Below are 25,831 nucleotides of genomic sequence, written 5' to 3' on the forward strand. Positions count from 1 at the left end.
GAAACGCGGTGTCCAAGTCTGTTATGAGCAGAATAACGCGGCTTCACTGTGGGAACAGCAGGACGCGTTGTGTTATTCACGCCACCTCAACAATAAAATGCGCATATTATTCTCGAGGCGGTGCCTTGAGTAGCCTCAACCAAAAGCCAGCCATTGCACTTTGCAGAACCCCTATGTGTTTCGGATACATGTGTTTCAGGTTCCTTTCCATCTCAGAAGAACAATAGACCAGTGCGGTCGAAGCAAAGATTGAATCAATGCCGTCAATAGCGCAAATCCCGATTGTCGATACTCGACTTGAGCCTCATGTGGCCTGAGACTACCAAGCTCTATGGCGCTGCACGTAGTGTTCTAGGTAGTTTCAAAGGCTTCGATAGCGGCCACCGGGCAAACACATGGAAGTTCGACTCTCTGTTGCTCGTTCTTTGACTCCTGTAAGCGACCGAATGCCTAATTCCCGAGTCCCTGTCTTCAGTCTTGCGCCCCATTTAGACGAGGAAGAAGCCAGACATCCAACAAAGGGTTGGGCTCGTTGCGATTAGATTCGTCGCTGCCGTCGATGGCATGATCCTCGAGGCGCTTTTGGCCAGACGTTGTGGCTGCGATGTCGCCCGATGGATGCATAACAGTGCTGCTGACTGAATCTAAATTATATTATATCAACACAGGTCTTACAAAGTCGGACTGAAGGCACACATACCATTGCTCAAGTTGACTCTCCATTCCCATCCCGGATCCTGCCCGCCAGCAGTGTATGCCGGGTCCTGCCACAATCTCATGAAGCCATCCGTTCCGCCAGCCCAGATCTCGTGCGAGCTGCCCTGTGCGGTTGACACGAGATCGATTTCCATTCTTTGATTGGTAAGTGCCCTCCGTCCCTGGAGCCATCCTAGAAGTTGCCCTGTCACTCTAATGTCGTATACCAATACACCGTCGCTCTTGCGTTCAGCGATATATAGGTATCGCCCGCACGGACTCCAGAGGAGTTGAGTAACCCCCCCACCCCCGATATGTCGGTCTGCTTCAGTCCTCGAGACACTGAACGTTCCAAGGGACTGCCCCGAGCCGTTTGAATCATAGAGCCCCACATTTCGCGAGAATGTGCCGGCTGCGAGGATACCGCCTTGGTCTGGATTCAGAGCCATCGCCGAGATGATACCCTTCATTCCTATACCACCACCCACCAGCTGCTTGCGCTTACTCGGTATGGTGGGCATCCAAGAAACCGGGCCCTCATTACCAGGACGAGAAACATCAAAGAGACATATCAGGCTATCCGAGCCGGTGAGGAAATGTGTGCCACCAAGAGAAGGAGGATAAATCATGGAATGTGGAGTGATGAAGGCCTCAGTCATTGGGTTCACAAGCGAGTAAGTTGCCAAGGACATTGGTGCCAATGCAGAAGTCAGCCTTATCGGATGGTCTCTTACCGACGAGAGAAAGATGGCAGAAGAGGGCTCCTGAAGTGAAAAGAAAGGATAGAACGCAGTGGCATATGTGGGTTCTCCGGATGACAAAATGGAATAATGAGATAATTTGTGCGGCAAGCTCTCTTCGTCTAGGAGATCCGGAGGTCTGTATACAGTCAAATCATATCATTGGTTGTGCAGGAGAAGAGAAGACTGACAAGATATAGGTTCTTATATTATGGTCTGATGAATCTGTCAGAAGAGTGGTACCATCAGGAGACCTGATGATCAATCTTGATTAGTATATTGTTCGTTTCTCTTGACCAAAACCTCAGTTGAACTTACCATTTGACGCTCTTGAAGTGAGTAAAGTCCGTGGCGGCCGACACATCTCCCCGCGTATCAGCGGGCTTTATACCTCTATCGAGTCTTCGAACAGAAGAAGCTTGGTCTTGGCAATGAGGCTGTGTGTCCTGACTTCTAGTTGAAGCGAGACATACCGGCTCAGTTCCCAATTGTCTGACTTCCGGCATATTGAAACAAACCAGACTTCAGAGTGTTACCTCTAACCGATGACGAGATATACCAAGGGTTGAGAGTATTGGGAACCTCAGAGGGGCATAAGAAGGAGGGGAAAGACCACGTTTATCTTCCTTGTTTCTACCTCCATTTCACGCGCCGCACGATCTTCCTAGCCCTAGCTCAAGGTTGCCAAAGTGAATGAACTCAGGCAATCTCGTTCCGGGTCAGCCTCTGAGCCTAAAGGCAGGGGTATGGAAGCATCTGCGCTTGTCTTAGAGCATTTATTAGTAATCAAACACCATCTACTCTCGTCGAACAGCGCTCACTTCATCCGTAACCCAACACTTGACGTTGCATCTAAGTATTTCGTTTATCGATAGCGGAAAAATACTTTTTCCATTGGCTTTCATCTTTCGACTAAACAGAAGACTCTCAACGCAGTCCTTTACTCCAGAGCTTCTGGAGGTTAGTTGGTCGGATTGGAAGCCTCATTTTATCGAGCGCGCAGAACGCGGAATCTCTCACGTCCCCATTTTGTTACTCTGCAGCCCGCGAGAATCGCCTTGGTCTGTCAATCCTTTTGACAGAATGTTTTCCAAGCCCGCGGCTCCTTCCACGGGGCTCTCTATCAACACAACATCTGCAAATTCTCCATTGTAAGAAGCACGCGAAGCTCTTTTTTTTTTTCCCTCTGTTTGCTATCAGCTTTCCTAGCGCGTTGTTGATGCCTCGTTCCATGGTCCCTGGTTGCCCTCTGATCATTTCCTTTGCGCGCGCTCTTACTCCCAAGATGGAAAAAGCTAACATTGTTATTCTTCAAATAGCGGCGGCGCCTCTACCCAAGCCACTACGACGTCCACAAGCGCGCCGGGCGCGACGAGCACAACCGGAGGTCTTTTTGGAACGGCGCCTCAAGCTAAACCTACAGGTGGTTTGTTCGGAAACACTGGAACGGGGACTGCTCAGCCTTCCCAGTCGTCAGGATCGGGCTTGTTCTCAGGTCTAGGTGGCCAGCAAGGCAATACAGGGAGTGGGGGTTTATTTGGCAACGCCGCCGCTGCCACCACCACACAGCAGCAATCCGGCGGCCTTTTCTCTACGACGAGCGGCACGAGTAATCCTACGACACAGGCTGGAAATACGGGGGGACTTCTTGGGGGACTGGGAGCTAGCTCCACGAGCCAAGCTCAATCGAAGCCTTTATTCGGACTAGGGGGCTCTACTACGGGTGGCGGCATCTTGTAAGAGCTCTAAACCTCTCGTTGTGACGACCTCAAACTAATATGGAGTAGCGGGAATGCAAATCAGAGTACGCAGCAACAGCAGCAAGCGCTGAAGCCTACATTGTCGCTGTTTGGGACTCAGAATACTACGTCACAACAGCCCGCACAACAAACAACGACAACGACTGGGACGGGCACAGTGATTCCTGGTGTCAAGGTTGACATTACCAACCTTCTGCCAACCACAAAGTATGAGAGTTGCGCCGATGAAATCAAATCAGAGCTCGAGAGATTCGATACTTTTGTGCTCAACCAAATAAACATGTGCAATGAGGTTGCCAACATGATACCATCTGTTGCAGCTCAGGGAGGTACCATTCCCAATGATGTCGAATATGTCAAGGGCAAATTGGAGACAATGCAACACGCACTAGAGAACGATGCCAGCGATATTGAGCAACTGCGTACCCTGGTGTCTAGAGATGCGGCGGAGGCCCAGGTTGCCTTCCGTGCTATCGATACTCTCAAGCTTCCCCTGCAATACCAATCAAACGGCGGTTCCGGATGGTGGTCCGCGCCAGACCAGAAAGGTTCAGACTTGCAGTCTCTACGATCAACGCGGAAAAATACCCTTGCACTTCCGGATGACGTCGAAGGTGATACGTCTACGGCAAGCACTATCAATGGAGTGCCGGTGAACCTGGTGGACTATTTCTCTCAACGCTCCGACGAGATGGGCGTCGTTCTCGAACGCTATACTCGGAATCTGAAAGAGATTGAAGACCACCTTCACGGCGTTGAGTCTACTCTAGAACGGCAGATCCACGACTTTACCGCCTCGCGAAGCCGCGATAGTACAGGGGCCGGGGTACCCAAGTCAGCCTTGGGCGATCTTGCCGCTGTTCTAAGCGATGTCGAGACCGGTATTCTGGGCGTCGCCAGCCGTTTGGGCTCAGTCACGGAACAGGTTCAGGAAGTCGTGCTCGGTGCCCCGTCGAGCCTTGAAGGCAGGCGTAATTTTTGAATTTTTGCGACTTTCGTTTTGTATTTTATGATGGCATATGGACCTTGGATTGTAAGTCCAGGGACTCGGAGCGGTCAGGCATCTGTATCGCGTGCAGTAGCTTTGCTTACGGTGTTACTTTTCGATAGAGTGAACAAATCAATCTACTATTAGTGGTCCTTGATTCCGCTCTTGGTTACCCTTGGAATTCGTCTTGGTGACCGATTTGCGTGTCCAGCCTTGATGAGTATAAGTAACCTAAGTAACCTAAACAAGGCTTAAGGGCCTGCTTTTTTCTCAACTTTTGGTATTATATACTCTGGTTACTTGTCCCTCTACAAAAACAGGGCCTTGTCTACCACCAGAAGAGGTCAAACAGTAGACAACTTAGTTCTCACAACCAATTTAATATGATCTAGTATGCTATTTCCCTAAAAATTACTCAATAATAAAACAGAACTAGACTTTCCCTAAGATACCGGATAATCACGGACGATGTTTCATTCCTCCATACTTTGCTTGCTCTCCATGAAAACTTCCGGCCATAGCAATTTTGCTGGTATATTTGCTCGGATAGTTCTGGCAGTTGATGGAAGTGCTTGATCAACCAGGTCAGAACGCACTGGACTATCAAGGTGCTTGTATCTCCAACACCTACTTGTACATGGGTGTGTATCAGCCGTCTTGCCTTTAAAAAGAGGCACTGGCATGTATAGGCTGCCTTTAGGCCTTGATACAAGCAAATTGAAGTTTCAAGATCAGCCGCAATCAATGGTCTTGACACCACCGACAGGAATATCGTCACAAAAGGTTACTGGCCCATAGATACCATAGCTTAAATAAGGTATATAGTAGTGCTTATCCACTTTACAGGCTTTTAGGGTTGTTAAGCAGGTAGATAAGTATTGAGTACATGTTATATAGGCTTTCAACTGACCAGTGGAGGCACATTAAAAGTTGTAAAAGTTCCTCGTCACTACTGAAATACCCTGTGCCACCAATAGACCCTTCCAGACAGTGATGGTAGCTCAAGGTTGATACTCGAGCCTAGGAAGAATATGTAACCCAGCCTAAGAGCCTGCCCATATTAGAAATTTAATGATAATATGCTCTTGTTCCTTTTTGCGTGACAGGCACTTGCCTATACCGGGCTCCCTCGTTGTGTTCCTAACGGGTACTGCCCTACTATATGAGCGTGCGGACTGTTGAGTCACTTGATTGTCCGTCCGGGAGATCTCCTTCTACCTCCCTGGAGCTCCGTCTTTTCGCTTATCACCAATCCGATGACCCATCCTTTGCCAGGGCCTCAGACACAACAACTGCCACGCGTGGTCCTGCTGCAATGGAGTCTTCACTACTTGGCTACGCTCGTTTCCACGGAATTGCCAGCTCTTTCCTCGAAATCGACCCATTTGATCACGTTGACTTTTCCCACATTGCCCTTAGAGACGACACGTTGCCAGAAGCCGTACAGTCAGAATGCCTTAATCGCTTGAACGATGCTCGTGTTTCCCTTGAGCAAAGTCTGTACCAAGACAAGCTCCATGTCTCCCAGAGGGCCGGTCGTCTCCTGTCTTCAATCGTCCGTGAGTCTCAGGCCAAAAGCCCGAGCATCAATTGGAAGGAGGTCTTTCCTGCGTTCCGTCGAATTGATGATATAAAGCTCAACGCTCCTATCTTTCCCATGGAGGACAAGAGGAAGACTCAGCGTTACACCTCACATGATATCAAATTGCAAGTTCTAAAGGAGCCATTTAAAACCGACAGTACCGATGCCACATCTTTCATGACTAGCATCAACGCCGACGACTTCTCATTGCTTGAGAAAATCAGGGAGGAGAAGCTGGTCTGTACAAGAGACTCAGTTGCTCTCATGCAACATGCTCGAGTCAGTGGCGAAACACCTGTGAAAGAACTCGAGGAGGAGTTGGGCAGATTAATGGAGATAAGCCGCGTTAGTATGCAGAACCCTCATATCATGCCATGCTAATCTCAGGACTTGAATCTAGAAAGATATTGGAAAGCCCTTACCTCCTCTCCTCGTCCCCTTGTGCCCCGGTTACTTCCCTCCAAGCCCAGCCCTAGTTTCGGACGAGCACATGCTCCCAAGCCCTGTCGCTTCAGAGCTAGTGGATATGGATATCGATACGGATTTGGATCGCTTTCGGCCAAGGCTCAAAATGTCAGGAGTTGAAGATCCAGTCTTGAGTGATAACGAAAGCCCCGGGGTTGTTGCTGAAACGAGTACAGCAATGGTGGCTGCCCCATGCGATAATCTTTGGCCGAGCCCTAAGGGCCGATCGTTAAGCAATACCGCCGCATGTCAACCAAGCGCTCTACCACAGAGCCTGACATCGACATCGAGAAAAGAGCTTGTGTCTCAGAAGCGAAGATCAGACCGAAATCTACGCTTTGGACAGCAGCGCTCTCGCCCTCCTGTTCCCCGTGGGAACCTAGGCTCACTGGCATCCTTTATGGAAACTAGAGGGAAAGTCACAAGGGACAAAGCTCCTGCAGAAAGTTCCTACTCAATAAGCCAGAAAGAGTCGGAACAAGCAGCGCACGAGAATATCAGCAATGTTACCACTTCATGCATGGTAGCTCCTCTGCAGAAAGGAAATTTACCACAGAAGAAGCCAAACATACAGCCAGGCCGTTGGCAGGAAACACCAGAGATCCAAAATCAATATGGAGGTCTAGTTCTTTTCATTTCGACTGCGCTACTAAAGACACATTTAAAGGTCCTTCAGCATATCGAGCAGAAAGAACGCCCACCAAAAGTTATATATCGAGATTACGCCCCGGTTCCAACACCCAAAAATCAGCAAAAATATCGATCTATCCAATTCACCTCACACTCCCAACCCCAGTACCAGCGAAGCGCCTTATATCCTCCCCCAGAAGAAGCAGATATAGTCCTCTCCGCAAAGACAGGGATTATGCTCACAACCACACAAGCAGCAATGCAACAGTACCTCCCAGGCCACAAGCCAACTTCTATCCCATTGAACTGCCCAAAGTCCGTGAATTCGCCTTTACGTGAGCGGATTTTCCGCCTCTCATCTCGCTACGAGCAGTTGTACATATTCCTATCCCACGGCGCCAAGCAATCCAAGAGCCCTAAGTTACGGGCTTTGGGTTTGCAAATCTCGGCTGATAAATACCTTCTCTCCTCGTTGACCACTTTAACGGCCTTCTGCACTTCGTTATCAAAGCACGCAACTATCGTCCCTCTTATAGTCCCCTCAGACCCAGAAAAGATAGCGGGATGGATCCTTGGCTTTGCACATAAATACGCATGCCAACTTCCTCCTCCACGATCTCACTCACAATACACAAATGCATTCACACCTGTCAACCCAAAACCGCAACTTGAATTATGGTTAGGAGATGTAAAAGAAAGTGTCTGGGAGCTGTTTTTACGACGGATGGGTCTGAACCCATTTGCAGCACAGGTTATTCTAGCTATTCTTCGAAGGGAAAATGAGGCGGATAATTCTACACACGAGAATAGAGCCAGCTGTCTTTCAAGATTTGTGGAAATGTCTTCAGAGGAAAGAAAGGCACTCTTTTGGGGACTGCTGGGGGGGAGTGTGCTGGGGCGTGTTGAATCAATCATCGAGAAGGATTGGCAGTGCGATTGGGCGCTAGACTTTGAGAGGATGGTGGAGTGACAAGTGGCTTAGGTTGGCTCTGCCAGTTGTGTATTCTACGTTGAAGTCCTACAGTAATGCTACTACAGAATTTCTCACAGTGGCACAAGAATCTCCCAAAAATATAAGGTCCGACTCACTGATCGGGAGTGGTCGGCCGTATGTATGCCAAAAAAGCGCATTCTATGTTCTCGTGGCCGGTTAATACAGGTATAACAGAGAGGAGATATCTGTGCTATTACTCAAGCTCGTGACGCCTAAAATAGGGTCGTAACGATGGGTAGTTAAAGTACATTAGATGGTATGCAAAAAAGGTCATTTCACGCTTTCGGCAAATGCAAGAGAGAAGAAAACATTATCCCAAGAATACAAGAAGGAAGAATCAGTTTGGTCCTCCTGCTATCACCCAGGCACCTTTTCTAGATTGTATATGGGGCAGCAACATTTGAGATCATGATTTTGTCAAGAGGTATAATACAACGGCTCGGAAATTTCGGTCCGAGCGGAACGAAACGGATAAAGACGTCAAGTCAGATTCGGTCCTTTACTCGTTGATCTTGGCGAGGATCCTAATCGTCATTGTCAGATAAAGTTCTAAGGGAACGGGGAGAATGGGCGACTTACTCGGAGTCCCGGAAGAGGGTGTACTCCTCCTCGCCGACCTTGACGGGGCTTCCACCGAACTATTCATCACAAACCGTCAGCATTGATTGCTCAATTGTGCCGTATTTCGTAGAGCCAGAATATCCAAGCCCATCTGACAGTAACAACTCGAAACGTACCTGGGGAATCAGGACACGGTCACCAGCAGCGACACCCATGGGGATGCGCTGGCCGTTGCGGTCGACGGCACCGGGACCAACAGCGAGGACCTTAGCCTCATTCTGCTCCTTGACGCTGCTCTCGGGGAGGAAGATGCCAGAGGCGGTCTTGGCTTCGGGCTTGATGCGCTGGACGAGGACGCGGTCCAGGAGGGGGGCGAGGTTCTTGACGTTGCGGAGAAAAGACTAGACGAGAGACATCGGGTTAGCAATGTATTTTCGCATAGATTGAATCGCTAAGATTGGGCGGAAGCTGGCTTGCGGCTTAAGGGGAACTGGATGAAAAAGTCTTGACAGGGAGCTCTGGAGAAAGCATTGGAATGACGTACCATTGTGAAGTTATGTGAGAGAGTAATTAAACACAAATAAACGTGTTAAAGTGGAAGAGATGCAGGCGCTGGTGGATGAGGAGATTGAGACGTGGAAGCAAAAGAAGAAGAAGAGCGCAAGTCGGCGAGCTGGGGAAGAAGATCCGATCTGGACTCGCGAGAAATTTCCAGAATGCCAAGACCGACCTCCAGCTTCCATCCCCACGGCTGCCGAGGGTATCTTCGACCAGTCTAACCTCAATTCTTCCTTCGACTACAATGATTGCTTCTGTTACAGTTGATAGGTATCCAAGTGTCCTACAAGCTGGTCAATTATTGTCTGGGTGAACCAGCATCGAGACAGTACCCCCAACACACTCGAATCCAAGCTCTCCCCCGTCCCCAGGAAGCCGAAGCTTACCGCGCTCCTTACTCCCGAAAGTGCATTTCTCGGCTTTGGCCTCAAGTGTACAGGCAGCAGAGCTATGCCAGATCGATGATGAAGAGCTGATGGTCTTGAGCAGCTTGTATTCTCGTTCATAACATTACAGATTATTCCATGAAATGCTTTCGTGTCACAGTTCCTAGTTGTCCTACCATCTCCTTCCCCGGCCTCGGCCTCCACCATAGCCACCTCCATAGCCCATCTGGCCCTGATTACCACCCTGGCCGCCAAACCCATGTTGGCCTTGTTGTCCGCCGCCTGCGCCGGATTGTCCACCCATCATTGCCTGCGCTTGCTGCATAAAAGCCATCGGGTCCATAGAGGCGGGATCAAGTCCCTGCGCCATCATTGAGGCCAGCATACCCTGCATCATGTCGGGGTTCATGTCTGGCATTCCCGGCATACCTGGCATCGCAGGAGGCGCGCTTCCAGCTGGCGGTCCAGCTCCCGGGTTAGCACCGGGCATTGGCGGCAGTCCCATGGTCAAGAAACTCTGCATATCATCCAGTTGTCTCTTCTGGTCTCCCACTTCCTTCCTTAGCTCTTGTTGTTTCAACACATAGCTTGCCCATGTGAACTCGTCGAACCCGTAGTTAAAATAGTCTGTCAAATCACTACCAGGCCGCCTCCAAGGTTTGTCATCGTCGGGGAAGTCGGAATCCATATCCGTCAACATGATCGGCTTTCCGGTAGTAGGGTGAACAGGGTTCGCATGAACATCAATCGAGGACGCGTGCACCGCGGGATAAGCCGATCCCGGCCTCTGTGATGTGGGCCGCGTACCAGCAGGCAGGGAGGTTGAAGTGTCAACCTTTGGTGTTATCGAAGGTGTCTGCTGTTTCTGAACGGAGGAAGAATCGGCGGATGTAGGGCGCTGAGAAGAATCGGCTCTTAGGGAGGTATGACGGGGATGTGAACTGCGCGACATTAGCAAATGTGAATATGGCGACCAATGGATGAGCTAACGCTTCTGGAGCAGGCGCATCCGGAGGCGCCTCTGTTATGATATTGAAATCATCCTAGAATCGCCGGTCAGTCGATTTCGCCGAGGTGTTTCATAGCAGTTATCACCTCATCTTCCTCCTCCTCCATCTCCTCCTCTTCCTCCGCATCGCTCGCGTCGTTCATTGAAGCTTCAGCTTGGGGTCTTCGGGGATCCCTGGAGTGCTGCGAAACTGGCACTGCATCGGTGGGATCGTAGAGATCATCATCGTCATCATCCATGGCGTATGACATTTTTGAGAGTTTGTATAATTATCGTCTGGGGAAACACTGGAAAATGTTGGAGCTCACGTCCTGGTTAGAGACATCCTGCGCAGACGAAGTTTGCACTGTTTGCTTCGGTTTTCAGATCAATTCTTTGATCGCACCTTTCTGTTGTACTCGAATACCGTCATAAGTGCAAAATGTACGTTGTATATCTATGACCTTAAATGGTTTAGCAGATGTAATTGCCCACTATGCGAGATATCCTTGACATCTTCTATATTTTACCTGGCTTAGGCGCCAAAATCTCGTCGCAAATGAGGATAGTAGTCACGTGCGCCTGGTGCACCGCACCACCACCGATTCAATGCGATCAGCTCCAGCCAACTTCCTTGCTTCAACATCCTCGAATTTCTGTGTAGTGCATCATAATGCCTCTATCAGAAGCACCAAGCCATAGCTCGACTCCGCGGTCCTTTACGAGTCAGTCCGCGTCCGCAGAAGATCTTCTCAAGTCACAGACAGTCGGTCTTGTCCATCTTTCCGATTTCCGCAAACGCCGCGCAGAGGTTCTCGAGCAAAAAGAGCGCGAGGCGCATGACAAGTCGCTAGGGAGGTTTACATCCGGTAACTCAAGAAGCGCAACTCCATCTGGGGGCGATGTAACTGACGGGTAAGTGAATGCGCCGATAAATCACTCCGATCATTCAGCTAATCGCAACTGGTTAGAAATTCGACGTCAGGAAGAGAGGGTCCGCCAAAGAAGAAGAAAAAGAAGCCTCTTGCAAAGAGCAAACTTTCTTTTGGAGATGACGAGGAGGAGGAGGAAGAGGTTTTTCAAGCGAATACACACCCAAACGCCAAAGCTGCAGACGACTCGACACCTACTCCGGCCGAACTGAGTGCTTCGCGGTCCGGTACTGGCACACCTTTTGAGGAAACCTCTGCACCGCAGTCTCGTCGCATTACGCCAAATCCGAGAGCCCCACCTCCACCAAAGGCCCTTACAAAAGCAGCTCTCAAAGCGGAAGCAGAGGCGCGAGATACCTTACGAAAAGAGTTTTTGACGATGCAAGAGGCTGTGAAGAATACAGAGATCTTGATTCCTTTTGTCTTTTACGATGGAACAAATATCCCGGCCGGTACAGCCAAAGTCAAGAAGGGAGATCATGTCTGGCTCTTTCTGGACCGGTGTCGAAAAGTCGGCGCCGAGCTAGGTGTGAGCAACACTAGCGGAGCCTCAAAGGGCCGAAAGTTCAATCGCCGGGAATGGGCAAGAGTGAGCGTGGATGACTTGATGCTTGTCAAAGGAGAAATCATCATTCCACATGTATGTCCTCACTTATTTCTTGCTTGGTTTGATATCTCGCTAACAGGTAATTTAGCATTACGAGTTGTACTACTTTATCGCGAACCGTGTTCCCAGCTTCTCCAAGACCGGAGGGCTGCTGTTCGACTATTCCGACAAGCCTCCGCCGCCACCCCCCACAGACGACCCTTTGTACCGTCCGAGCAATGAGCAGCTAGAAGGAGGCGATAAAGACCCCACACTAACCAAGGTTGTTGATCGACGGTGGTACGAGCGGAACAAGCACATCTTTCCCGCAAGCTTATGGCGGGAGTACGAGCCGGGACCGGACTTTGAGGAGAAGATGCGTACCACGAAAAGAGATGCTTCGGGGAATACGTTTTTTTTCTGACGTTGTTCTCCAGAGCGTACTATAGAGATATGCTGCTATATAGACTGGTGGGTTACAGCCAAAACTATTCCGTGTTTCGAGATACCCCATTTGAAATAATATCTATCCTAGTGTTGTGAAAACCACCTTTCCTTTTGTTTCTGTATTTGTTAGTCGTGCAATGTCTGTGGCATTGCAGATAATGTTGCAGCGCTGAGTGTGGTCTTCGACTTGACCGCGGCGGCTTGGTTCTTCTCAACTTCTTGCACCAGCTCAACACCTCGAGCTTTCCCAATTTCTCTGCATCCACATTGTCGACTTCGGCACACCATCACGGTTATTATGGACTTTTGCCTGCGGTGCAACTCTCTCAGCTGTCGAGCACCCTTGAAAGAAAGGGCCATCGTCACCACTTGTTCGTGGGTGGCCTCCCGCTCCTTTACGCCAGCAGCTATCATGAAAAGTAAACTAACCTCTCAGGCACATCTTTTGCCTTCAATGTGCCGACGGCCTTGGCCTTTCACACCCCATTGGAAGCGAGCGTCGCTGTCCGGCTTGCGAAACGATCCTGAATAACCCAGACGATACCGTGAATACGGTTCTGCGACCTACAGAAGACTACAAGACTAGTGTCCTGAGTGGACTAGACCCGACAACTATAATGGAGTGTGCTGGGCGGGCATTGACATTTTGGACTTATCAGACCACTCAAGAAGTGTACGTCCGCTGGCTATACCGGTTCTAGGAAAACACTGACGGAGTGTCAAGTACCTACCAAGAATACTTAATAAAGTCATTGACGGACAAATACACGAACTTGAATACCCAGATGGACAAGGTTATCCACAACGCCAACACGGAGCTTTCAGCAATGCAATCAAGACTGTCTGGTTCGTACGATTTGAGGGTCTAGCTGCCATTGAGATATCGGCTGCTAACAGGCCGACAGATATGCAGGCGGCGCAGGAACAGCTTCGAAAGAAGAACCATGAACTCGTCGATATGTACCGAGAAAAGTGCAAGAAATTTTCTCAAATCACCAATCTATACAACCTGGTCAAATCTCGAGCCATGCGGTCACAAATGCAGACAGCGGCTGCGACACAGGCAGTCAATTCTCTTGAACTCTCGCGCCATGATCCTGTAGCATTGGCAGCCAGTTCATTTGGTGTATCAGCGCCTCCCCAAACTCCATCCACGTACCAGCAACAGGCATATCCCGTAGATCTTGAGGGCGTGGAACAACTACATCGACACCAGCGAAGTGGCACTGGAAGCTCGAAAAGGAAGCATGCAGCCGACGCGATTGCAATGCCGCCTCCAAGTCGTCCTGTCGCCGCTTTGAGAAGGGGTACGGCCGGTTCCCACGTTTCCCTTTGGAGTTTGCTAATATGCCATAGGTGACCCTCCAGTCGCTACACCAAGTCATCGCACTCGCCTTGCGGGTCCCTCACACCCTTCGACTGGGATGTCTCAACTTCCCAGCGGTAGTATTATGACAGGACGATTTCATGCTGAGAGACCACCCACGGAAGGATTCACGAACGGCCATCAACCCCACGCTACCCATCGAGACAATCTGAATCTTCTAAGCCACAGGTCGACGGAGCTTCCTCCGGGAATAAGGTCATTCTTGAGCAGTACGATAACATAAAGCGAGCGTCGGAGATACGGGGTAATATACACTACAAGAGGGCGATTAGCCGGTCCACGTAACATATATATTGATGCATTGAGTTTGGGAGGAGTATATCTCGGGAATTAGGGCAAAGCATAGTACAATGTAGAACATAGAGTCTCGGATCCGTCTTTAGACGTCAGACAAAAGCTGAACTCAATACACCAGTTAGTTGATCACTTACCCTCCTTTCTAAAACATCGATGCGCATGATGGTCACGCACTCAAACTTCATCTCTCGGCTACATCTGAAAGGAACGAAATCAGCAGCCCAAAGCCAACATCAACGCATACTTATCGTAAAACAAGTCCACAACCCCTAGACGAAAGCCCACGAATAACCCTGACAGCTATTAGATCCTTAGTAATTCAACCTATCCCCTCCAGTGAAAGATACCCGCCAATCGCGAGCGCCAGCGGCTGCGCTTCTCGGACGGACGGAAGACAGCAACCAAAACGGCGCCGCCATCCGCCCACCCTTCCACTCTCCCGAGATTCGAGAACCCAACCACCCCCTCACTTGATTTCAGCGATCTTTGTCTAGATCTAGGTTATTGCCTGTCAGAGAGCTCCTGTGGATCTCGATCCTTTGACTCTGAGTTAATCTACTTTAAGCTTATTTGGACGTCTGGTATTAATGTGTTACGTGTTCTGCGTATCGTGGGGTGTATCTATGATTTTTACTATTGTGTATACTTCGTGCCACCGACTTTTAACTCCTAGCAAAAAAAGTTTACTGGCACTTCTCCGAGGCTCTTGACTATTTAAGTTTATGGATGACCAAAATTTCAGATGATTTCTCTTCTACGTGGGATGGAAGTGATTTGAAATGTATATATTGGCTCTATTCTCCGAGTCTAAGAACAAGCACGATATGGACCGGACAGGAACAATATCACCTTCATCAGTCATCTTTACCATTTAGAAATGAGAATTGGGAATGGGTTGGAAATGCAAAAAAAAGAAGCCGTCATGCCGTGCGTTGATAAGGAATAAACCTCGCAGTGAATTAAATTAAGTAAATCGGAAAAACGCCCCCTTCTTTTTGTTTACGCAGTACCAAACTCCTTGACATCAGTTTGCTTGCCCAGGAGGGCGAGAGGAACGATACCGCTGACGTGCATCTCAGGGCCGTAGACGTGCATGTTCAGGCCGAGCTCCTCGCCGACGGCCTTGATGTTCTTTAGACCCTCCTGGTAGTTGGGACCGGCGCGACGGACCCAGATCTGGACCTTGTGCTCGTTGAGGACAGGCGCAACCTCGCGTAGAGCGCGGATGACTCCCTTGAAGGTGGAGGCGACGTTGGTGAAGTTGGCGATACCACCACCGATGAAAAGAACCTTTCCTTCGGGGTGAATGGGGGCGCGCAGCATCAGATCGAGGACGGTGCGGGCGTAGTTGAAGGTCTGTGTCTCGGTGGGGGCACCGGAGTATTCACCGTAGTTGGCGAGCTCGCTGACGAAACCAGCAGAGGCAATGGCGTCGGCGTAGACAACCGAGGCACCACCACCAGCGACAAGTGTCCAGACACGGCCGCTGGCGTTGAGGACAGTGAGCTTGAGAGAGGCACCGGTTTTGGCATCCATGTCCGAAATGAACTTCTCCTCCTTGCTCAGCTCACGACCGAAAGGAGCAGGGAAATCCATAGGTGGGCCAGCATCGATGTTGACCTTGTCGGATGTGGGAAGGGCAGCAATACCGAGGTTGGCAGGGCTACGAGCGACAGCCCACTTGGTACCGCACTCGAACTCAGCGGTCTGGTCGAGCTTCGCGGCCAAGTCCAGGAAGTGAACGTCTGCGGAGGTAGCATCGGCGTTGGGGATGACGACCAGGGGGTTGATTTCGAGGTAGGTGAACTGGCAGTCGACGTAGACGGCGTAGAGACGGGAGATGAAGTCTACGAGCACGTTGTGGACGCCTGTGGGGACCTTGCTCAGGAGTGTGGAAGCGATTTCCTCGTTCGAGGGGTAGTTTTTAAGGTTGACGGGAATGAGAAGCTTCTCAGCCTTAGCATCGACGTCACCAACGTCGACACCACCCTCATGAGTGAAGAGGATCCAGTCACCCTAGAACACAAGTTAGTTTGGGCGCTTGAAAAAAAAACAGTGGCTGGCATTGATCCCTTACCTCGCGCACGGAGTGGATGTTGATGTAGTATTCGGTCTCTTGGGCGTGAGGAACGAAGGGCTCGACAAGGAAATGGCGGAGCACACCGACAACGGACTCGACCTGGACTTCCTTTGCAGCACGGCTCTCAATCCACTCCCGCGCCTCAGCCCAGGTCTTGTTCAGAGCGAGGAGACCGCTCTTGCCTCGTCGCTTGATCAATTGATCTGGCTTAGCCACGAACTTGGATCCGGGCACCAACAGCCATGGGTATGTGACCTCAGCCTGGTCGAGAACGTCCTTTACGGCAAGGTCGTCGGGGAAGTACAGAGAGGCGAGTCTGGGAGGGGGGTTGTGGGTAGTGGCAGGAGGAAGAGGAGTCGGCTTGATGACGGGGGCACGAGTGAGGTGGTAGTTGAGAATGGCCTTGCCATCGGCTTCGAAGATTGACTTAGCGGACATTGTGAATTTGGAGGTTGTGGGATGAGGATAAGCTGAGAAGAGTGGTAGGTAGGAGGGGGAAAGAGTATATAGGAGGCAAGCCCCGAATCAAGATGCTGAGGAGTATATGGAGGAGAAAGAAGGAGAGGAGTAGGAGGAATGGAGAATGAGGAGAGGGACGTGAAAATAATTTGTCTGCGAGGTCGGCGGAGAAAAAAGGCCTGCAGAGGAAGATAAATTGAATCGAAGGGGCTGAGGGAGGGGAAAAAACAACAAGTTCTGGATGGAGTTGTAATTCTTTATGGTCGGTACCTGGAACGGAGCTCGTCAGTACTGGAGTTTGATACCGATGGATACAGGTATGAACTCAATTCGCAGCGAACAGCCGTGGGAGTCGGAGAGCGGTGGGGTAGTTTTTTTGGGCCCCTCCGATTGTGCGGTCAGCTTCAATTGCAGTTGTTGAGTGTCTGGATTCTGATTCCTACTGGAGCTCAGAGAAATTCTAAGATAGCGTTGGGGATCGCCGGTCGGTAATTTTAGTTGCAGTATCCGCCGTACGCAGTAGCCTGAATACTGTGTGAAGAACACAGTCTGCTTTTGGGCGTTATTCTCCGACCATCCCATGGTTTTGTTGAGTTTCAGTTTTTGTTGACGCTGAGCATCTCGAAAGCCGAACGATAATAATGAGGGGCATGCTATAAGACCCTGTCGTTTACCCCGAGCCTCGTCCGGAGGTACCATATACTTATACCTCGACCACGATGCGATGTCCAGTCATACTCCGCTCCCCATACTTTCGGAATTATGTCGTAGCCCAACTGACTCCGGACTGAGATCTCACCTGTATATATTCTGTAGAACTATCTCCCAAAGAATCTCGAATCGTTCTTCGGCGGGGTGCGCATGTTGCTGGCGGCCTTGCCCGTATTCTAATCGTGGACCCGGCAACGCTCGAGGTCCCCACCGAATGATGGATTCTTCGAAGTAGGCCGAGGAACGACCATCACCACGCCATCAGGACAGAATCTTCAGGGTACCAACAAGAATGATCGCCTGATGACAGATTCTTCTGAGTAGGTGCAAGAACGACCACCTTCTCTTTTGGCCCCGGGCACCAGCTGCGACTCTGCAAGGTGATCCTAGCGGGACTTGAAGCTGTATACTACTACTCCGGTCTCCGAGTGACGTTGGATACTTTTTTTCAACTACTACGTTTCTCGGAGTTTGGGTCTTACTCTACTCGGAGTATCCCCAAAGTCTTCTCGAAGGCCGAACGCAATCCCTCGTATTGACTTGAAAAGAGGATATCGTCATTCGAAAGCCGATTGAGAAGTCAATTCGCCTGTAGATAGTTCTGAGATGTTGGTGTATTTCTCAACCCAACTTTGCTGCTGGTGGGCCCAGCCTTGGTGTATTGTCAGGTACTGTACGGCCCATCGGTACCTCGATACCGTACACACCTTTTTTTTACCTCACCTCCATCACAAGCTCCATAATAATAATAATCTCAATAGTCCCCCATCATCTCCCGATATCGTCCTCTTTCTCTTCGTTTTCAATTTTAGATTCTCTGATTCTCTTCTCTCAACCGACCTCGACCTCTTCCTTCTCTATATCCTCCCATTAATTTCTCTCCATCCTTGTCTCCTCTCCATCTCGGTTGGATTCCTCCCAACTTTCCTCTTCCCCTCCCTCCCTATATTCTTTACACCTAATCCTCCTCTTTTCTCAGTCATATTAAAGCTCTGTCCGCAGGTAAGCAACCTCGTGTCCACTCCTCACAGCCGGCTGACCTCGATCAATCGAACAGAGTACCTAGCCAACATGCCCACCTCTGCCCCTCTCGTCAGCACGGCCAATGGCCCCAACGCCAACGACAACATCACCCGCTTCGAGCCTCCTAGCCGAGTGCGCTCTCCCTTTACCGATGCCCTTTTCCACAACAAGACAAGATGTTTCGTATAGTGAGTGGCTCGTCGCCGTGGCCGCAATGCCAGAAACTGACAGCTGTTTGTAGCGGTATGCAACCCCGAGCGGTTCAGGGTATGCTCGACTTCGACTTCATCTGCAAGCGCAGCACCCCCTCCGTTGCCGGTATCATCTACACATTCGGCGGCCAGTTCGTTAGCAAGATGTGAGTCTCTCCACGATCTGGCAATTGAGGTTCTGCAATCGGATATTAATGATCCTTGTTTAGGTACTGGGGCACCAGCGAGACCCTCCTCCCCGTCTACCAGGACACCGCAAAGGCTTTCGCCAAGCACCCCGATGTTGATACTGTCGTCAACTTCGCCTCCTCCCGCTCCGTCTACAGCTCCACCATGGAGCTGATGCAGTTCCCTCAGATCAAGTCCATTGCTATCATCGCTGAGGGTGTCCCCGAGCGCCGAGCCCGTGAGATTCTGGTGACTGCCAAGGAGAAGGGTATCACCATCATTGGACCTGCTACCGTCGGTGGTATCAAGCCTGGTGCTTTCAAGATCGGTAACACCGGTGGTATGATGGATAACATTGTGGCTTCCAAGCTCTACCGCAAGGGTTCCGTTGGTTACGTCTCCAAGTCTGGTGGTATGTCCAACGAATTGAACAACATCATCTCTCAGAACACCGATGGTGTTTACGAGGGTGTCGCCATTGGTGGTGACCGTTACCCTGGTACTACCTTCATCGACCACCTGCTCCGCTACCAGGCTGAGCCTGAGTGCAAGATCCTTGTCCTGCTCGGTGAGGTCGGTGGTGTTGAGGAGTACCGTGTAATCGAGGCCGTAAAGAACGGTACCATCACCAAGCCAATTGTTGCCTGGGCTATCGGTACCTGCGCTAGCATGTTCAAAACTGAGGTTCAATTCGGTCACGCCGGTGCGTCGGCCAACTCGGACCTCGAGACTGCTGTTGCCAAGAACAAGGCGATGCGCGAAGCTGGAATTCACGTCCCCGAGACCTTTGAGGAAATGCCCGAGGTTCTCAAGAAGGTCTACGACGAGCAGGTTGCCAATGGCGTCATTGTCCCCGGAAAGGAGCCCGTCCCCCCTAAGATCCCTATCGACTACTCTTGGGCCCAGGAGCTCGGTCTCATCCGTAAGCCTGCTGCCTTCATCTCCACCATCACCGACGACCGTGGTCAGGAGCTCCTGTACGCCGGTATGCCCATCTCCGACGTCTTCAAGGAGGACATTGGCGTTGGTGGTGTCATGTCTCTTTTGTGGTTCCGCCGCCGCCTTCCCCCCTACGCTACCAAGTTCTTGGAAATGGTTCTCATGCTCACCGCTGATCACGGTCCCGCCGTGTCTGGTGCCATGAACACCATCATTACCACTCGTGCCGGCAAGGACTTGATCAGTGCTCTCGTCTCTGGTCTTTTGACTATTGGATCTCGTTTCGGTGGTGCTCTCGACGGCGCCGCTGAGGAGTTCACCAAGGCTTTCGACCGGGGTATGAGCCCTCGTGACTTTGTCGACACCATGAGAAAGGAGAACAAGCTCAGTAAGTCTTTTCCTCCTCGAAACATTTGAGATTAATTGATGCTAACCTGCTATTCCAGTTCCCGGTATCGGTCACCGTATCAAGTCCCGCAACAACCCTGATCTCCGTGTCGAACTCGTCAAGGAGTACGTCAAGAAGCACTTCCCTAGCACCAAGCTGCTCGACTACGCCATCGCCGTCGAGACTGTCACCACCTCCAAGAAGGACAACCTCATCCTCAACGTCGACGGGTGCATTGCTGTTTGCTTCGTGGATCTCATGCGCAACTGCGGTGCTTTCTCCGCTGAGGAGACTGAGGACTACATGAAGATGGGTGTTTTGAACGGTCTCTTCGTCCTCGGACGTAGCATGGGTCTGATTGCCCACTACCTCGACCAGAAGAGGCTGCGCACTGGCCTCTACAGACATCCTTGGGACGACATCACATACCTTCTCCCTGCCCTCCAGAAGGGTGGCTCTGAGGGCCGTGTTGAGGTCAACGTATAATTTTAATACCTTTTCTAATTCTTTTACCCTTTCTCCCGTGGAGAAAGCCCATGTCGGACGCAAGCGGACTCGCGGGTTCATAAAATACGTCAGGAGTTATGATGGTTTATGCATTTGTTTCCAATTTATCATATCCTTTTTCTCCCTTTATTACCGAATACATTCTTAGAGCATACATGAGACATGAATAGGATGACTTCATCACCAAGATTGGAATTGTTTATGGGAGTACTTCGTAGTTGAAGTTGAATTTAGCTGAGTTGGGTTTCATTACTTTATTCTCCCAGTGGTATGGAGTACTTTGTAGATGTCTCCACATTTTATACCGGAAAGCTTGCGCCGATCGGGTTTCTTATCTGGCAGCGACTCAAGAAAAAGCTCCGCCGGCAAACTTGAACCTCAACAACGTCTCAATCGCGCCGTCCACAGCTCCACGTCCCAAATTCCGGCCTTACAATAAAACACCAAGAACCAAGATGGTCCGCGTCAAACACCGTTACCTTCTTGTCGATATCCTCTACCCGGAACCCTTATCCTCCCCCTCATCAGCCTCTACCACATTCGCTACGAAATCCCAGCTCCGAATCCACGCGCCGACGTCTGATGCTCTCACACCAAGCTTACTAGCGAAAATGATCCGCGATGAAGTCGCCGATGTCTTCGGGGACTGGGGCGTCGGGAGATTAGGTGGTGTTGGAGCCGGGGGTGTTAGTGGTATGTTTTCCTTGTTTTCCTTCCGTTCTTGTTTGTTGCCGGCGAGGAAAAGCCTATCCCGAATCCAAGCTGATAGTATGAATTGGATAGTGAAATATCTCTCCCCCGCCACATCAACAGCAATTATCCGGTGCCCGCGCGCGTCGTATCGACTAGTCTGGACGGCATTGACATTCATGTCCCACGTACCAGATATCAGAGATAATGGGAGGTCGCTGAAGCGCGGAGAGCAGGCGAGCTTGACGAGGCCATGTGTTTTCCGGGTCGTTAGGGTGTCGGGCACGATACGGAAGGCTGAGGAGGAAGCGGTTCGCAGGGCGAGGAGGGAGATTGTTCGGCTTCGTGGGATGGCGGAGGTGGATGTTCTGTCAGGGTTAGTGGGAGGGTTAGAAAAGAGTGGGAAGAGGGAGGATTTGGGGGGTGCGTATGGGGATGGTGAAGTTGATGTGGATATGGATAGTGAGGATGATTGAAGTAGTTGGTTGCGGTTGTTGTTGTACATTTATTCATTAGAGATACCCTATGTTACAGTTCTGTGCTTCATGATCTGCCTGTGCCTTTTATTTCTTTCGTATGACCTTGACTCCGCCGTCGGGTATAGGCGCTCTGGAGCTATAGAAATCGTCGTCGTCTTCCTCGTTATTCCCACCATGACCGGGTGTCCCTTGCTCATGCTCCCTAGCTTCTTCTTCCAGCTGCCGTCGTTCATCTTCATCGTACTCGTCTTTTGCATCCAGCCAGCGTTCTTGCACATCTCGAATGTCCATGGTCCCCATTCCTTCTCGCACCGCTACTTGCCAGACGCTATCGTTTGCGCCCTCTGCGGGGCCGAAAACATACCCACTTGCTCGGTCAATGGCTCGGAGTAGATTCATCATACTCTTTTTGTCCTCCACAGCAAGCGTCTCGAACCCCACAAGCCCAAATTCCTCGATCAAGTCGATAATCGCATTGTTCAGCGGCCCAAATTTGTCGTGCGACACCCGGGACGACTCGGCGTCTAGGTGTGGAAGAAGGTATGAAAGGTCTTGAACCTCAGTATAGAAGTCTAGGTTAAATGGGAGTGGGGCGTAGTTGGATAAGTTGTCGATCTTCGTTAGAACATTGAGGTGTGGGAGGTCCATTTGGAGCATGGCGCGGAGACAAAGGATGAGAGAAGATATATACATCGAGGGTAAGGTGAGGTTATATGAATCGATCAGGTGCAATACTATGAGCTATAGCTCTGTCAGCGAAATAGATGCCCGATTTCCAGCGGAAACATACTCTGTATCCCAACTTCTGAAGCTTGAAAAAAATGTTCCGTAATGATGAATGATGCGTAAAGATCTCTACTTGCCCCGGACAGTCGAATATAACATAGTCATCTGGGCACAAATAGTATCATTAGCCTAAGGTACATGCAAAGTCCGGACTCTTCCAATGCGCATACCTCCGAGTGCCTTTAGCCCTTCTTCTAGAAAATCAAAGTTCTCCTCTAGCTCTTCCAAGGCATATAGAACACCTCCGTTCGGTCCCAGCTGATCCTCGCTCATAATTTCTTCCAATGTAACGAGGTCGCGCACGTCCAGCGCACACGGATATGATGTCTTGTCATTTGCGGGGTCGAGATTGACAATCGAGCACTTGCGCCCGATCGCGCCGAGAAACTGATGCATGCCATTGCAGTATGTGGATTTCCCCGCGCCGGGTGGGCCTATTACCAGCTGCGCAAAAGGCATAGCGAGGGCTTGAACGAGGATTTCAGTGAAGATCTGCTGGATAAAAATGATTTTGAGCTGACACGAGAGACAATGGCGGGGAGATGTGATTTGAAGGCGGCAATTTCAGGCAGAAAATGATGCGAAGAGCCGCAATCACTGGGCCGACCGCCAACAAGCTTCATAACTCGGATACTTCGCAAACATTTGGCATTGCGTTTGAATAAGGATGACTTCGAGTGCGTTTTGCTCTTAACCGCTGATTGGCTCATGCTAACCTCTTAAAGATCAATTCACCGTCTCTTCTCCGCCAACGGATGCTATCTCCGCACTAAAGTTCTCTCCCGCTCCGGATTCTACGCGGTTCGTCGTATCGTCATGGGATAAGAACGTATATGTCTATGATTTGCGGGACGAGAACGGGAACTCGGGCGAGGGAAAGCTATTACAGAAGTTTGAGCACCGCGCTCCCGTGCTGGATGTATGTTTTGGCGCCACGGAGGACGAGATTTACACAGCTGGTTTGGATTGGGACGTGAGGAGGTGAGTGCGCCGTGAATATTTTTAGAAGTATGAAGTCAACTAACGGGGCTTAGAATTGATCTGGCCACATCGACCCAAACCGTTCTCAGCAGCCATGACGCGGGCGTTCGAAGTGTCGTTTATAGTAAAGAGCACAACATGGTCATCTCCGCATCATGGGACACCACCCTACACGTTCATCGCATGAGCGACGATCAAAGCACCGTCGCCGCGTCTACAATTATTCCTCTACCTTCTAAACCATTTTCCATGTCTCTCACAGCGACGAAGCTTGTCGTCGCCATGGCTTCACGAACACTACATATCTACGACCTGAAAGCCCTCTCTATCTTGACAGGCGAATCAGAAGGGCCAAATCCTAGCAAGGTCGAGGTGGAACCATGGCAGCGACGAGAGAGCAGCCTGAAGTTTATGACGCGATCTGTGGCCTGTATGCCGGATGACGCTGGGTACGCATCGTCAAGCATTGAAGGCCGAGTCGCTGTGGAATGGTTCGACCCATCTGCTGAGTCGCAGGCGCGCAAGTACGCTTTCAAGTGCCACCGACAAGCATCAGAGGATGTCGATGTTGTCTATCCGGTTAATGCGTTGGCATTCCATCCTATTCATGGAACATTTGCATCTGGAGGTGGTGATGGTGTGGTGGCTCTTTGGGATGGTATCGCGAAGAGGCGAATCAGGCAATACCAAAAGTACCCTTCCAGCGTGGCCGCAGTGGCATTCAGCTCCAACGGCAAGTACCTCGCGATTGCCATCAGCCCTGGATATGAGAGTGGCAAGGACGACGTTGTCGACGGGACGGTCAGGATTTATGTGCGGGAACTCGGGGAGACTGAAGCAAAGGGAAAGGGTGCGAAATAGAGGAATTCATCATTTGCCTCGAAAATATTAGTGATTATAGATGAAGTAGGTTCTGGTAATAACATTCCTCACGATGTTTGTCGCTGACCCACATCACTACTATTCAGTCAATCTATGTAACATCTGATTCGTATCGTCCATATCATCTTCATCGCTGTTATGCAACTCTCCATGCGCATTTTCAAGACGGGGGTAGGCTGCTCAAAGCGCTGCCTTCCTGACGGTTACTGTGCCGTCTGCCGAACCGAAATAAGCCGCAATAGGCTTCTGGCCTCCGATGCCACCGGCGGCCTGGGCCTGGGGACCAGTTAAACCAGAGAAAATACCCACGTCGAGCACACCGGGAATTTGTTTGATAGCCACAGAGAGGGCCTCGACTTCCCAGATGCCATCCTTGCCGGTACCGTCCTGGCCAGCAGCTACGTCCTTCTTGTTCAAAAGAGTCTTGAAAGGCGCATCGATTATGAAGAAACCTTGGTCGGTCCGCAGAGGGCCCTCCTTCTGGGCAGCTTGAAGACGGATAGCCGGCTGAATGCTACCCAGTTGTCTGAGAGCAGTGAGGACTCGCGCAGCGGCGATAGGTGCGACCTCAATCGGGATGTATTTCCAGCCGGAGAGGAGGCGGTTTTGTAACTTGCGCGAATCTTTTTTTTTTTTTGAAGTAATGATATGGTAAGCTTCTTTGCACCATTATATAATGCGCCAAGTCCGTCACATACCGGCAACGCAGATAAACTCCTTGGCCTGTAGAGCCACAATCTTCTCCTGGAAGAGGCAAGCACCACCGCCCTTGATGAGATTCAACTCGTCGTCCACCTCGTCTGCGCCGTCGAAGGCGACATCGAGCACTGTTCCTTCCGGTAGAGCATCGAGATCTACAGCTGTAAGCTTCGCGTTGGTGATCAGCTGTTTGGACTGGTAGCCTGTAGGCACGAATTTGGTCGCTGATGTGTCAATGCCGGATTTCACGATAGCATCCACGACGTAGACAATCGTAGAGCCACTACCAATGCCGACAAACTGGGCATTCTTGGGGTAGTGGTTCTCCACGGCTGCTTTTCCAGCAGCTTGCTTTGCGAGCTCGATGAGATCGGCCATGGTGGACTGGAGACGAAGAGAATATGAAGCGGATGGGACCGAGCGATTGCTGAGGGTACAGGGACGAAAGCAGGAGAAGACTGGCAAGCAGAGGGTGGACCTGAACCGGAGACTTTGCAGATGTACCTTTTAATATGTGGGCATGTCCGGGGGAGAGATGGCCGGTGGGGTGCATTCCAGTCCGAAATAACTTTTCTCGGTGTGATCCATGGGCCACTCACCAGCGATTGAGGGGGACTGTCCGGGGGATATATCGCATCGCGATTGGAACCTTCCACGACAGCTCCACCGGGTTGATTATTGGCGAGCGTTACAAGAGATGATGATCTGCCCCTTATACTAGCAAGCCTCGATGCGAGTCCCGCGACAAAATCCCAGCATTTGACAGCTTTTGGTGGGGGTGCTCTGTCGTCATGGTCTTGGCGGTCGGAGGCCCCTCATCGGAAATACCT

At 50.6% G+C, this 25,831-nt stretch overlaps 13 protein-coding genes across 13 annotated transcripts; 7 read left to right on the plus strand and 6 right to left on the minus strand.

Moving 5' to 3' along the window:
- Positions 1-187: 187 nt before the first annotated feature.
- Positions 188-2,062, minus strand: BJX68DRAFT_109697 (uncharacterized protein). The gene is made up of 4 exons (XM_071035896.1): positions 1,755-2,062; positions 1,628-1,690; positions 701-1,575; positions 188-644 (listed from the first exon to the last, which is right to left on the minus strand). Exons 1-4 carry the CDS (start codon positions 1,940-1,942, stop codon positions 472-474), a joined length of 1,299 nt encoding a protein of 432 aa, XP_070897869.1. The 5' UTR covers positions 1,943-2,062; the 3' UTR covers positions 188-471.
- Positions 2,063-2,275: 213 nt separating this feature from the next.
- On the plus strand, positions 2,276-4,336 carry BJX68DRAFT_239580 (nucleoporin FG repeat-containing protein). The gene is made up of 3 exons (XM_071040557.1): positions 2,276-2,587; positions 2,756-3,172; positions 3,224-4,336. Exons 1-3 carry the CDS (start codon positions 2,520-2,522, stop codon positions 4,176-4,178), a joined length of 1,440 nt encoding a protein of 479 aa, XP_070897870.1. The 5' UTR covers positions 2,276-2,519; the 3' UTR covers positions 4,179-4,336.
- A 1,163-nt stretch (positions 4,337-5,499) lies between these two features.
- Positions 5,500-7,831, plus strand: BJX68DRAFT_268081 (uncharacterized protein; the record flags this gene model as incomplete). The annotated part of the gene is made up of 2 exons (XM_071045986.1): positions 5,500-6,111; positions 6,167-7,831. 2 exons carry the CDS (start codon positions 5,500-5,502, stop codon positions 7,829-7,831), a joined length of 2,277 nt encoding a protein of 758 aa, XP_070897871.1.
- A 146-nt stretch (positions 7,832-7,977) lies between these two features.
- On the minus strand, positions 7,978-9,079 carry BJX68DRAFT_239582 (GroES family chaperonin). The gene is made up of 4 exons (XM_071040558.1): positions 8,961-9,079; positions 8,593-8,817; positions 8,435-8,493; positions 7,978-8,379 (listed from the first exon to the last, which is right to left on the minus strand). Exons 1-4 carry the CDS (start codon positions 8,961-8,963, stop codon positions 8,355-8,357), a joined length of 312 nt encoding a protein of 103 aa, XP_070897872.1. The 5' UTR covers positions 8,964-9,079; the 3' UTR covers positions 7,978-8,354.
- A 99-nt stretch (positions 9,080-9,178) lies between these two features.
- fip1 (cleavage polyadenylation factor subunit FIP1) lies at positions 9,179-10,756 on the minus strand. Its single transcript, XM_071040559.1, has 3 exons — positions 10,456-10,756; positions 10,351-10,403; positions 9,179-10,301 (listed from the first exon to the last, which is right to left on the minus strand). The coding sequence occupies exons 1-3, from the start codon at positions 10,618-10,620 to the stop codon at positions 9,533-9,535; spliced, it is 987 nt and encodes a 328-aa protein (XP_070897873.1). The 5' UTR covers positions 10,621-10,756; the 3' UTR covers positions 9,179-9,532.
- Positions 10,757-10,988: 232 nt separating this feature from the next.
- Positions 10,989-12,365, plus strand: BJX68DRAFT_109782 (FAM50/XAP5 family protein). The gene is made up of 3 exons (XM_071035898.1): positions 10,989-11,263; positions 11,320-11,920; positions 11,976-12,365. Exons 1-3 carry the CDS (start codon positions 11,022-11,024, stop codon positions 12,288-12,290), a joined length of 1,158 nt encoding a protein of 385 aa, XP_070897874.1. The 5' UTR covers positions 10,989-11,021; the 3' UTR covers positions 12,291-12,365.
- A 464-nt stretch (positions 12,366-12,829) lies between these two features.
- On the plus strand, positions 12,830-13,747 carry BJX68DRAFT_109784 (uncharacterized protein). The gene is made up of 3 exons (XM_071035899.1): positions 12,830-12,986; positions 13,038-13,159; positions 13,219-13,747. The coding sequence occupies exons 1-3, from the start codon at positions 12,931-12,933 to the stop codon at positions 13,671-13,673; spliced, it is 633 nt and encodes a 210-aa protein (XP_070897875.1). The 5' UTR covers positions 12,830-12,930; the 3' UTR covers positions 13,674-13,747.
- A 1,249-nt stretch (positions 13,748-14,996) lies between these two features.
- Positions 14,997-16,515, minus strand: aclA (putative ATP citrate lyase subunit (Acl); the record flags this gene model as incomplete). The annotated part of the gene is made up of 2 exons (XM_071045987.1): positions 14,997-16,013; positions 16,075-16,515. 2 exons carry the CDS (start codon positions 16,513-16,515, stop codon positions 14,997-14,999), a joined length of 1,458 nt encoding a protein of 485 aa, XP_070897876.1.
- Positions 16,516-18,040: 1,525 nt separating this feature from the next.
- Positions 18,041-20,827, plus strand: BJX68DRAFT_239598 (putative ATP citrate lyase, subunit 1). Its single transcript, XM_071040560.1, has 5 exons — positions 18,041-18,249; positions 18,305-18,458; positions 18,512-18,628; positions 18,692-19,977; positions 20,036-20,827. The coding sequence occupies exons 2-5, from the start codon at positions 18,319-18,321 to the stop codon at positions 20,461-20,463; spliced, it is 1,971 nt and encodes a 656-aa protein (XP_070897877.1). The 5' UTR covers positions 18,041-18,249; positions 18,305-18,318; the 3' UTR covers positions 20,464-20,827.
- Positions 20,758-21,694, plus strand: BJX68DRAFT_109824 (Rpp14/Pop5 family protein). The gene is made up of 2 exons (XM_071035900.1): positions 20,758-21,177; positions 21,268-21,694. Exons 1-2 carry the CDS (start codon positions 20,940-20,942, stop codon positions 21,648-21,650), a joined length of 621 nt encoding a protein of 206 aa, XP_070897878.1. The 5' UTR covers positions 20,758-20,939; the 3' UTR covers positions 21,651-21,694.
- BJX68DRAFT_239602 (GTPase GPN2) lies at positions 21,610-22,937 on the minus strand. The gene is made up of 3 exons (XM_071040561.1): positions 22,610-22,937; positions 22,444-22,544; positions 21,610-22,394 (listed from the first exon to the last, which is right to left on the minus strand). The coding sequence occupies exons 1-3, from the start codon at positions 22,896-22,898 to the stop codon at positions 21,738-21,740; spliced, it is 1,047 nt and encodes a 348-aa protein (XP_070897879.1). The 5' UTR covers positions 22,899-22,937; the 3' UTR covers positions 21,610-21,737.
- Positions 22,938-23,067: 130 nt separating this feature from the next.
- On the plus strand, positions 23,068-24,324 carry BJX68DRAFT_239604 (WD40 repeat domain-containing protein). The gene is made up of 3 exons (XM_071040562.1): positions 23,068-23,116; positions 23,165-23,420; positions 23,474-24,324. The coding sequence occupies exons 1-3, from the start codon at positions 23,107-23,109 to the stop codon at positions 24,279-24,281; spliced, it is 1,074 nt and encodes a 357-aa protein (XP_070897880.1). The 5' UTR covers positions 23,068-23,106; the 3' UTR covers positions 24,282-24,324.
- On the minus strand, positions 24,325-25,776 carry BJX68DRAFT_239606 (ribose-5-phosphate isomerase RKI1). The gene is made up of 2 exons (XM_071040563.1): positions 25,001-25,776; positions 24,325-24,925 (listed from the first exon to the last, which is right to left on the minus strand). Exons 1-2 carry the CDS (start codon positions 25,377-25,379, stop codon positions 24,483-24,485), a joined length of 822 nt encoding a protein of 273 aa, XP_070897881.1. The 5' UTR covers positions 25,380-25,776; the 3' UTR covers positions 24,325-24,482.
- Positions 25,777-25,831: the final 55 nt, after the last annotated feature.

Source organism: Aspergillus pseudodeflectus, assembly GCF_044049435.1.
Source record: "Aspergillus pseudodeflectus strain CBS 756.74 chromosome Unknown BJX68scaffold_28, whole genome shotgun sequence".
Lineage (NCBI taxonomy): Eukaryota > Fungi > Ascomycota > Eurotiomycetes > Eurotiales > Aspergillaceae > Aspergillus > Aspergillus pseudodeflectus.

What these genes read in the sequence shown, in the direction of transcription:
- BJX68DRAFT_109697 (XM_071035896.1), bottom strand. Translation starts at nt 1,942, where the DNA reads ATGCCGGAAGTCAGACAATTGGGAACTGAGCCGGTATGTCTCGCTTCA. An exon ending in CACTTCAAGAGCGTCAAATG is followed by an intron (nt 1,691 to 1,754) that starts GTAAGTTCAACT and finishes ATTGATCATCAG; the next exon opens with GTCTCCTGATGGTACCACTC. An exon ending in GAGAGTCAACTTGAGCAATG is followed by an intron (nt 645 to 700) that starts GTATGTGTGCCT and finishes AATATAATTTAG; the next exon opens with ATTCAGTCAGCAGCACTGTT.
- BJX68DRAFT_239580 (XM_071040557.1), top strand. Translation starts at nt 2,520, where the DNA reads ATGTTTTCCAAGCCCGCGGCTCCTTCCACGGGGCTCTCTATCAACACA. An exon ending in ACATCTGCAAATTCTCCATT is followed by an intron (nt 2,588 to 2,755) that starts GTAAGAAGCACG and finishes TTCTTCAAATAG; the next exon opens with CGGCGGCGCCTCTACCCAAG. An exon ending in ACTACGGGTGGCGGCATCTT is followed by an intron (nt 3,173 to 3,223) that starts GTAAGAGCTCTA and finishes AATATGGAGTAG; the next exon opens with CGGGAATGCAAATCAGAGTA.
- BJX68DRAFT_239582 (XM_071040558.1), bottom strand. An exon ending in ACCGTGTCCTGATTCCCCAG is followed by an intron (nt 8,494 to 8,592) that starts GTACGTTTCGAG and finishes TGTGATGAATAG; the next exon opens with TTCGGTGGAAGCCCCGTCAA. An exon ending in ACCCTCTTCCGGGACTCCGA is followed by an intron (nt 8,380 to 8,434) that starts GTAAGTCGCCCA and finishes AATGACGATTAG; the next exon opens with GATCCTCGCCAAGATCAACG.
- fip1 (XM_071040559.1), bottom strand. Translation starts at nt 10,620, where the DNA reads ATGTCATACGCCATGGATGATGACGATGATGATCTCTACGATCCCACC. An exon ending in TGGAGGAGGAGGAAGATGAG is followed by an intron (nt 10,404 to 10,455) that starts GTGATAACTGCT and finishes CGGCGATTCTAG; the next exon opens with GATGATTTCAATATCATAAC. An exon ending in GATGCGCCTGCTCCAGAAGC is followed by an intron (nt 10,302 to 10,350) that starts GTTAGCTCATCC and finishes AATGTCGCGCAG; the next exon opens with TTCACATCCCCGTCATACCT.
- BJX68DRAFT_109782 (XM_071035898.1), top strand. Translation starts at nt 11,022, where the DNA reads ATGCCTCTATCAGAAGCACCAAGCCATAGCTCGACTCCGCGGTCCTTT. An exon ending in GGGGGCGATGTAACTGACGG is followed by an intron (nt 11,264 to 11,319) that starts GTAAGTGAATGC and finishes GCAACTGGTTAG; the next exon opens with AAATTCGACGTCAGGAAGAG. An exon ending in GAGAAATCATCATTCCACAT is followed by an intron (nt 11,921 to 11,975) that starts GTATGTCCTCAC and finishes CAGGTAATTTAG; the next exon opens with CATTACGAGTTGTACTACTT.
- BJX68DRAFT_109784 (XM_071035899.1), top strand. Translation starts at nt 12,931, where the DNA reads ATGGAGTGTGCTGGGCGGGCATTGACATTTTGGACTTATCAGACCACT. An exon ending in TATCAGACCACTCAAGAAGT is followed by an intron (nt 12,987 to 13,037) that starts GTACGTCCGCTG and finishes CGGAGTGTCAAG; the next exon opens with TACCTACCAAGAATACTTAA. An exon ending in AATGCAATCAAGACTGTCTG is followed by an intron (nt 13,160 to 13,218) that starts GTTCGTACGATT and finishes ACAGGCCGACAG; the next exon opens with ATATGCAGGCGGCGCAGGAA.
- BJX68DRAFT_239598 (XM_071040560.1), top strand. Translation starts at nt 18,319, where the DNA reads ATGCCCACCTCTGCCCCTCTCGTCAGCACGGCCAATGGCCCCAACGCC. An exon ending in GGCCAGTTCGTTAGCAAGAT is followed by an intron (nt 18,629 to 18,691) that starts GTGAGTCTCTCC and finishes ATCCTTGTTTAG; the next exon opens with GTACTGGGGCACCAGCGAGA. An exon ending in GAGAAAGGAGAACAAGCTCA is followed by an intron (nt 19,978 to 20,035) that starts GTAAGTCTTTTC and finishes CTGCTATTCCAG; the next exon opens with TTCCCGGTATCGGTCACCGT.
- BJX68DRAFT_109824 (XM_071035900.1), top strand. Translation starts at nt 20,940, where the DNA reads ATGGTCCGCGTCAAACACCGTTACCTTCTTGTCGATATCCTCTACCCG. An exon ending in TGGAGCCGGGGGTGTTAGTG is followed by an intron (nt 21,178 to 21,267) that starts GTATGTTTTCCT and finishes TGAATTGGATAG; the next exon opens with TGAAATATCTCTCCCCCGCC.
- BJX68DRAFT_239602 (XM_071040561.1), bottom strand. Translation starts at nt 22,898, where the DNA reads ATGCCTTTTGCGCAGCTGGTAATAGGCCCACCCGGCGCGGGGAAATCC. An exon ending in AGGGCTAAAGGCACTCGGAG is followed by an intron (nt 22,545 to 22,609) that starts GTATGCGCATTG and finishes ATTTGTGCCCAG; the next exon opens with ATGACTATGTTATATTCGAC. An exon ending in TTCAGAAGTTGGGATACAGA is followed by an intron (nt 22,395 to 22,443) that starts GTATGTTTCCGC and finishes ACAGAGCTATAG; the next exon opens with CTCATAGTATTGCACCTGAT.
- BJX68DRAFT_239604 (XM_071040562.1), top strand. An exon ending in TTGGATTGGGACGTGAGGAG is followed by an intron (nt 23,421 to 23,473) that starts GTGAGTGCGCCG and finishes AACGGGGCTTAG; the next exon opens with AATTGATCTGGCCACATCGA.
- BJX68DRAFT_239606 (XM_071040563.1), bottom strand. Translation starts at nt 25,379, where the DNA reads ATGGCCGATCTCATCGAGCTCGCAAAGCAAGCTGCTGGAAAAGCAGCC. An exon ending in GGAGTTTATCTGCGTTGCCG is followed by an intron (nt 24,926 to 25,000) that starts GTATGTGACGGA and finishes AAAAAAAAAAAG; the next exon opens with ATTCGCGCAAGTTACAAAAC.